We start from the raw sequence: 7,469 nt of genomic DNA, 5'->3' as shown, positions 1-7,469 counted from the left end.
CCCCAAACCGTCTGCTGGCATGTTAGTGGACGTTAAAGATCCTGCGGTGTCCTTCGCGGAGAGTCGGCGAGCTATCGCTAGCACCCTGAACTAATTACAAATTCCTATCCTAACCAGCTGTGGGGGCATTGCATCAGTGACACAGCCATGCTCTCAGCAATGATGCAAACCAGCAAGCAGCTGCAGGCTGCACATGAAATTAATGAATTGATCTTCATGTCGGCTGGGAGAACTTCAACTGAATGTTATTATTTGAAGTTCTTTTTCCACTCTTTATCCTAACCATTGCTGTTTATGTTTGAACAGATGTTGGGTCTTGATGGATCTCTTGTGTTTCTGGTGAGTGAACATTTGGATTATGACTTCCTGCACTTCCGACACTTGGATATATTACAATAGGCTTGAAAGTGGCAAAGTGTAGCTGTTACCCTGGGGAAAGTCCTTTATTCGGCTAACTTTCCTTCCACGTCCCACTCCATCCGTAGCATTCGTCACTCCTAAGGTTTACATTGGTTAACGGTCCTTGCCCTAAGAGGCTGAACTTTGTGCTGCAAATGGATTTTTAAATGAGGGTGAACAAAAGATGCAGATGTAATTTTTCTGTTTCACAATATATTTAAATTTTAATTTGTATTGGCTGTGCTCATTTTGTTGTCTTCTTAATGCATCATGAAATTGGGAATTTTATATTTAAAATCCAGAAAGAATCCATGTGTTAATTATGATTCGATTGAACGGGCCGCGCAGCGATTCCCAACTGGAGAAGTCGCCGAGGTGCCATGTGACATGGTGTGATCAGAGTGCCAGAGAAATAAGAACATTTGTATTAAAACTAACCTTGTGTTGAGAAGAAAAGAGTACTGAAAAAATTAAACCTAAAAATGTTGTACACTGTGTTGATGAGAGTGAGAGCACTGTTCTGTACTGTACTGTGCTGAAATCATTGTCTGGAACATTTGCCGATTGGGTGAGCAATTGAAGTTCGCTGAGGAAAATGGCGGGAAATATGGCTGCGCACAGGAAATACGAAGTCAGCTAGAAATGTATCCAGGACTGGCAAAATCTAATGTGCTACGAATCGGTGCTGATAATGATTCTGTTGCTTGTTTTAAATGCTAAATACCCTTGCTTGTTTTGAAGAAGTACCATAGGCAGTGATGCGTTGAGTGTCAGGGAGGAATTACTACCTCTATAGTTCTGAATGACAGTTTTGCGAACTACCATAGTTTATCGAGCTTCGTCTTGTACTCCAAATCGACTTATCTATTAACTCGATGGTACCCGTGCTACACCCGGGTGGGAGGTGGATGACTTAAGCACAAAAGTTGCTGCAGCTGACACTACCAGAAGGTGGTTTATGGTTCCATACCTGGTCAATGGCGAAACTGCTAATACCGAACCCGTGAATGTGCTTACGTATGGGGCGAGAGAGCAGCGGCGTACGAGTGGAAACTCAGTCATCATTGTATATCAGAAATTTATGAAACACCCGCTGGGACCCCAAAAAGGTTCCACAGAAAGTTTGATGGGGTTAGCCCCAAAACTGAGGGAGTCTTTTTTTTTAATATTTTTTTTTATTTTTTTTTTTGTAGACCTTCTCGAGGCTAGTATGAGAGCTAACACACAACGCACAGCAAGGGGGGCATGAGACAAGAGGGGTGGGAGTGGGAAGGACAAAACCATGGGGAACAGAGACATTAGGAGATCTGTGGAAGGGAGAGGGATGAGGCGGGGAACACGGGGGTATACAAGATGGACATTAGGACTGCTATCGTGGATGTGTGACTTTTCCCTGCATTTCCTTAGTTGTGTTTTCATAAATTTGGGGACGGACAGACAGACAGTCCTGCTTTATTATATGGATGAAGAAGTCTGGTGTTGGCTTAGTGGTTAGGGTGGCTGGCTTGGGATCTTAGGATCCTGAATTTGAGCCTCGTTGGCCACTGAATTAACACCAGTTGGTGTTGACTCAGCCTGTCATCCTTCTGAGGTCGGCGAAATGAGTACCAGTGTACTGGTATCGGGACACTGCATCAGCGGCATTGCCGCTACCCGGCAGCCAAACTGCCGTACCCAAGAAGATATAGATGAAGTAAAGAAAAATGGGAAAATTAGCCAATTCAACTTATCCTACTCCACATTGACTTGTACGCCAAAAAATATGGTAACTTGGTGAAGACGCTATTCACAATTTATTTACCCAGGAAATTGTATTTCTGTCGAATGAATGATCTGCAAGTACGATGCCCCTGCGGTGTGCTTCTGATGAGGAAACTTCATCGCCAGGCTTCACTGCGGTGGTGCCATGATCATTTGTTCACCATTACAGACCTGACAACTCGATTCCATCTACCATTGATCGATTGATTTTGGGACAAATGTTAACTTGTGTTCTCGTTTTACAGGAGCACGTGTTTTGGGTGGTTTCCTTGAATACCCTGTTCATCTTGGTGTTTGGTACGTTTGTTTATTATGATTATCTGCCGATTTAAAATCACATTTAACTGGTCACGATGCGTTTCAGCCAAACACCAATTAGTTTGGTCTCTGTAACCCGTCCAACCCCGTTAAAAACACCCCCAACTGTCTGATTTGAATGAACTAAATTTGATTAAACAAATAAATGTTTTATTAAATCTTTTAGTATAATAGGAAAGTTGCTTTCGATGATTAAATCATGTGATTTATTTGTAGATCATTTAAGTTGTTCCACGCACAAGGCATTTGGAACCATCTGTTATATTCTGTACACACGGGGGTGATTAGTGTGCGGTTGTGGGGGTCGGGGGGGGGGGGCGGTTCGAGTGATAACTTACCTGTGATTATTTGACAAACCACAATATTTAATTTGTTTATTGCTTTTTAGTGCAGTTCCATCATTTGCATTGGCCTTTCTGTTTGGTCTAAGTTTAAACAATTGCATGGAATTCAGTGGCACCATGTTGTATTAATCATCAACACAAAGTGTGTCCAGGTAAAAAAAATTCCACCGTATTTACTTTTATGTAATAATTAGATGGCTCCTCTTGCAGACTGTTGTACTGACATTTGTATGCCTCCATCGTCTTATGTTTTTGGGTTGTTAAATTGTTGAAACCAAAAATTACCTTCAAGGAAATGAAGAATTTCCACAAATGGCTTGCACAGCAGTCGTTCAAGATTACATTCATTGTGCATTATCCCGGTCTGCACGTTATTCTTCATCCCCCTCAAAGTTAATGGAATTTTGTGTAATTGGCTTGTTCTATACAGTATTTGGGTATCCAGGTATCTCAGTAAGCAGAGAATTTGTATGTCAGCAGAAATGTCCATTTAAATCGAGTGTAAGCTAATTTATTCGTTTGTATTGGTGAATCATTCATGTCTGGGGACTTGCCTTCAAGAAAAATGTGAAATCTGCACGTGTTGATTTGTCAAAGTTTGATGAATATATTTGATTCTCACCCTTCACCCCCAACCTCATCCCTCCTGCCTTCCTTTTTTGTCAATTCCTTCTGTACCTTCCACCTGAATGCTGCATTGCCACCGCACAGCGTTCTGTCCCTACCACGTGGGACACTACTCAGTCGTAGCTATGGGACTGAAGGAACATGTAAGTCCACAGTTGCATGTTGTTGTTGTTGCACAAATACAAAGCAAATGTCAATTGGAAAGCATCTGAAAATGCAAACCCCCCCCCCCCCATCCTCGTCTGATTTGTATTCTGACTTGTTCTTCCGTATGCTGAACATAACGAAAACAGCAAAAACTAGAAGAGCGCATACCTTCATCATGCAATGCCTGATCCAGGAGAACATATCGGGCCCAATACATTTTTGAAATATCGTGCAAGATATCGTTTTTGGCCACATCTCTCATCGCTGAAGAATCACTTTAAAATTAAAAAAAATTCTCATCCGAATCCGGATTCGGATCTTCACCAAAATCAAATAAATTCGTCCTTGTCACACACCCAAAGCGCCCACCAAGTTTAGGCCGAATCTGTCCACAACTTTTTGAGATATCCTGCACACAAACAGACAGATAGGCATGACAAGCTGGTAGGCGGACATGGGTAGTCGACTACCCAATAGAACCTGACGCGATGGGCCCGTTCGATGGGGAATGACCTCAGGATTAAGCACAAGAAAATTCATGATTCCAGCTTCAAGGGTTAATGCTGCAGATTGTTTTTCGTTAAAATACCGTTAATGCTGCAGATTTTCGGCCGTTGCTAGGTAACGGAGGGGTCCATAGCAACGGTTCTTTCTCACTCATAACTAGGACATACCATGAACCTACCATACCAGTTTCATGTATATCTGACTCATAGTCTCTGAGATATAACGAACTTCGTTTTTAAATTGTTTTTGACCAGGGTTCATTCAAAGTCTATCTTCTCCGACAGTTTTCATAGGATCCAGCTGGAAAATTTTGACAATATGGCTGAATGTACTGCCCACAGTCGCTCGTGGCCCGATTTTTGATTTTCGAAAAAATTAATTTTTGAGATTTTATTGAAAATTTCAAAGGTCCGTTGCTAGGCAACGGATGGGTCCATAGCAACGGTTCTCATTTGCACACAACTAGGTCATGGTATAAACCTACCAAACAAATTTCATCGAAATCGCCATTGTATTAACGGAGCACTGGACCGAACAGACAGACGTACAGACAGACAAACATATCGACGGAAATACTGATAATAAGGGTAGAAAAAAAAATCTCTTTTTTTTTTTTGACTAGATCGACTACCCAAAAACATAACCTCTTTCCACCTTTAGTGGACAGAGGTTAAAAATACAAAAATAATTTACTATTTTAGTCGACCTTGACCTTTTATTTTTTTGTTGTTTTATACATTGTTGAGGCTTGTATGAGAGCTAACACACAACGCACAACAAGGGGGGCAGGAGAGGTAAGGACAAAACAATGGGGGAACAGAGACATTAGGAGATCTGTGGAAGGGAGAGGGATAGGGCGGGGAACACAGGGTAAACAAGATGGATGCCACAGGGACTTTCAGGACCTTACATGACAGAACTTTCGGAAGGAAAGCAGGGAATTTGAAGGAGGTGGGTTTTGGGTGGATTCGCGGGGCAGAAAAGATCGAGGTTTTGGATGGGGGAAGATAAGAGCTCGTGGTGAACAACTGTTTTGAAGACCTGGAGGGAAGAATGGGATTGAAGAGAGTGTGGGAGTCCGCTCCAAAGGTGGAAAATAAGAGGCATGAAAGAGTGAAGGTGAGCACTGATTCTTGATTTTGGTAGTCTTACCAGAAGGGGGTTGCTGGCAGACCTTGAGCGCCCTGCGGATATATGGTGGGGACATGTCACAGACAGAGCAGGGGGGGGGGGCGAGACCGCAGAGGAGACTGTAGAAGACAGAAAGAACACTGACCTGCCTGCGGTCAGAGAGTGAGAGGCCCAAAGACTCAGCCTCACCGCAAGAGATACCAATGACCTAAATGCCTTGGTTTCCACAGTGTGAAGCCGAGAAAGGTGAGAGGCAGGAGCACCAGCCCAGATGGGAGAGCAGTACTCAATCAGGCTGTGGACGAAAGCTTTGTATGTGGTCAGGAGTTCAGATGGTACGAGGAAGGACTTTGCCGACGGAGGATGCCCAGTCGGCGACTGGCTTTGGAGGCCAGCTTTTTTTTGTGTATACTGTCGAAGTTTGTATGAGAGCTAACACACAGAACGTACAAGGGGAGCAGGAGACATGAAAGGGGTGGGGGGGGGGAGAGGGAAAGAAAAAACAATGTGGAACAGTCATTAGATCTGTGGAAGGAAGAGGGATGAGGTGGGGTGCACAGGGCAAACAAGATGGACACCACAGGGACTTTCAGGAAGGAAAGCAGGGAATTTGAAGGAGGTAGGTTTGGGGTGAATTAGCGGGAGTAGAAAAGATCATGGTTTTGGATTTTTATTTTTAGTTTTTTTTGTATACATTGTCGAGGCGCGCACGAGAGCCATCACACAACACACAACTTGGGGGTAAGAGAGGGAAGGACAAAACAGTGGGGAACAGAGAGAGAGAGAGACACCAGGAAACCTGTGGAAGGGATTTTGACCTCAAAAGCAATTCAATGACTCAATACAGTGGGGAGAACAAGTATTTGATACACTGCCGATTTTGCAGGTTTTCCCACTTACAAAGCACATGGAGGTCTGTAATTTTTATCATAGGTACACTTCAACTGTGAAAGACGGAATCAAAAACAAAAATCCTGAAAATCACATTGTATGATTTTTAAATAATTAATTTGTATTTTATTGCATGAAATAAGTATTTGATCACCTACCAACCAGTAATAATTCCGGCTCTCACAGACCTGTTAGTTTTGTCTTTAAGAAGCCCTCCCATTCTCCACTCATTACCTGTATTAACTGCACCTGTTTGAACTCGTTATCTGCATAAAAGACAGCTGTCCACACTCAATCAATCAGACTCCAACCTCTCCACAATAGGCAAGACCAGAGAGCTGTCTAAGGACATCAGGGACAAAATTATAGACTTGCACAAGGCTGGGATGGGCTACAGGACAATAGGCAAGCAGCTTGGCTAGAAGGCAACAACTGTTGGCGCAATTATTAGAAAATGGAAGAAGTTCAAGATAACAGTCAATCTCCCTCGGTCTGGGCTCCATGCAAGATCTCACCTTGTGGAGCCTCAATGATCATGAGAAAGGTGAGGGATCAGCCCAGAACTACACGCAGGACCTGGTCAATGACCAGAAGAGAGCTGGGACCACAGTATCAAAGAAAACCATAAGTAACACACTACGCCGTCATGGATTAAAATCCTGCAGCGCACACAAGGTCCCTCTGCTCAAGCCAGCGCATGTCCAGGCCCGTCTGAAGTTTGCCAATGACCATCTGGATGATCCAGAGGAGGAATGGGAGAAGGTCATGTGGTCTGATGAGACCAAAATAGAGCTTTTTGGTTTAAACTCCACTCGCCGTGTTTGGAGGAAGAAGAAGGATGAGTACAACCCCAAGACCACCATCCCAACCGTTAAGCATGGAGGTTGAAACATCATTATTTGGGGATGATTTTCTGCAAAGAGGACAGGACGACTGCCCCGTATTGAGGGGAGGATGGATGGGGCCATGTATCGCGAGATCTTGGCCAACAACCTCCTTCCCTCAACAAGAGCATTGAAGATGGGGCATGACTGGGTCCTCCAGCATGACAACGACCCCAAACACACAGCCAGGGCAACGAAGGAGTGGCTCCGGAAGAAGCATCTCAAGGTCCTGGAAAGGCCTTGCCAGTCTCCAGACCTGAACCCATTAGAAAATCTTTGGAGGGAGCTGAAAGTCTGTGTTGCCCAGCGACAGCCCCGAAACCTGAAGGATCTGGAGAAGATCTGCATGGAAGAGTGGGCCAAATCCCTGCTGCAGTCTGTGCAAACCTGGTTAAGAGCTACAGGAAACGTCTGATCTCTGTAATTGCAAACAAAGGTTTCTGTACCAAACATTAAGTTC

General features: G+C 43.9%; 1 protein-coding gene across 5 annotated transcripts in view; it reads left to right on the top strand.

The window, feature by feature from the left end:
- The window catches only part of MARCHF6 (membrane associated ring-CH-type finger 6), a 138,223-nt gene that overhangs the window by 52,488 nt on the left and 78,266 nt on the right, over nt 1-7,469 (top strand). For all 5 annotated transcript variants that reach the window (XM_085847511.1, XM_085847510.1, XM_085847512.1 and 2 more), the window contains exons 9-11: nt 307-339; nt 2,406-2,457; nt 3,534-3,592. In XM_085847511.1, the coding sequence (XP_085703637.1) occupies nt 307-339; nt 2,406-2,457; nt 3,534-3,592 (144 nt within the window). The remainder of the gene's footprint in view (nt 1-306; nt 340-2,405; nt 2,458-3,533; nt 3,593-7,469) is intronic.

The sequence above is a fragment of the Eptatretus burgeri genome, chromosome 11 (genome assembly GCF_056783735.1).
Source record: "Eptatretus burgeri isolate ZD-2024b chromosome 11, Ebu_testis_v1, whole genome shotgun sequence".
Classification (NCBI taxonomy): Eukaryota; Metazoa; Chordata; class Myxini; order Myxiniformes; family Myxinidae; genus Eptatretus; species Eptatretus burgeri.
Note: the sequence above shows the minus strand (reverse complement) of the source record. Positions and strands in the feature narration are given on the sequence as shown.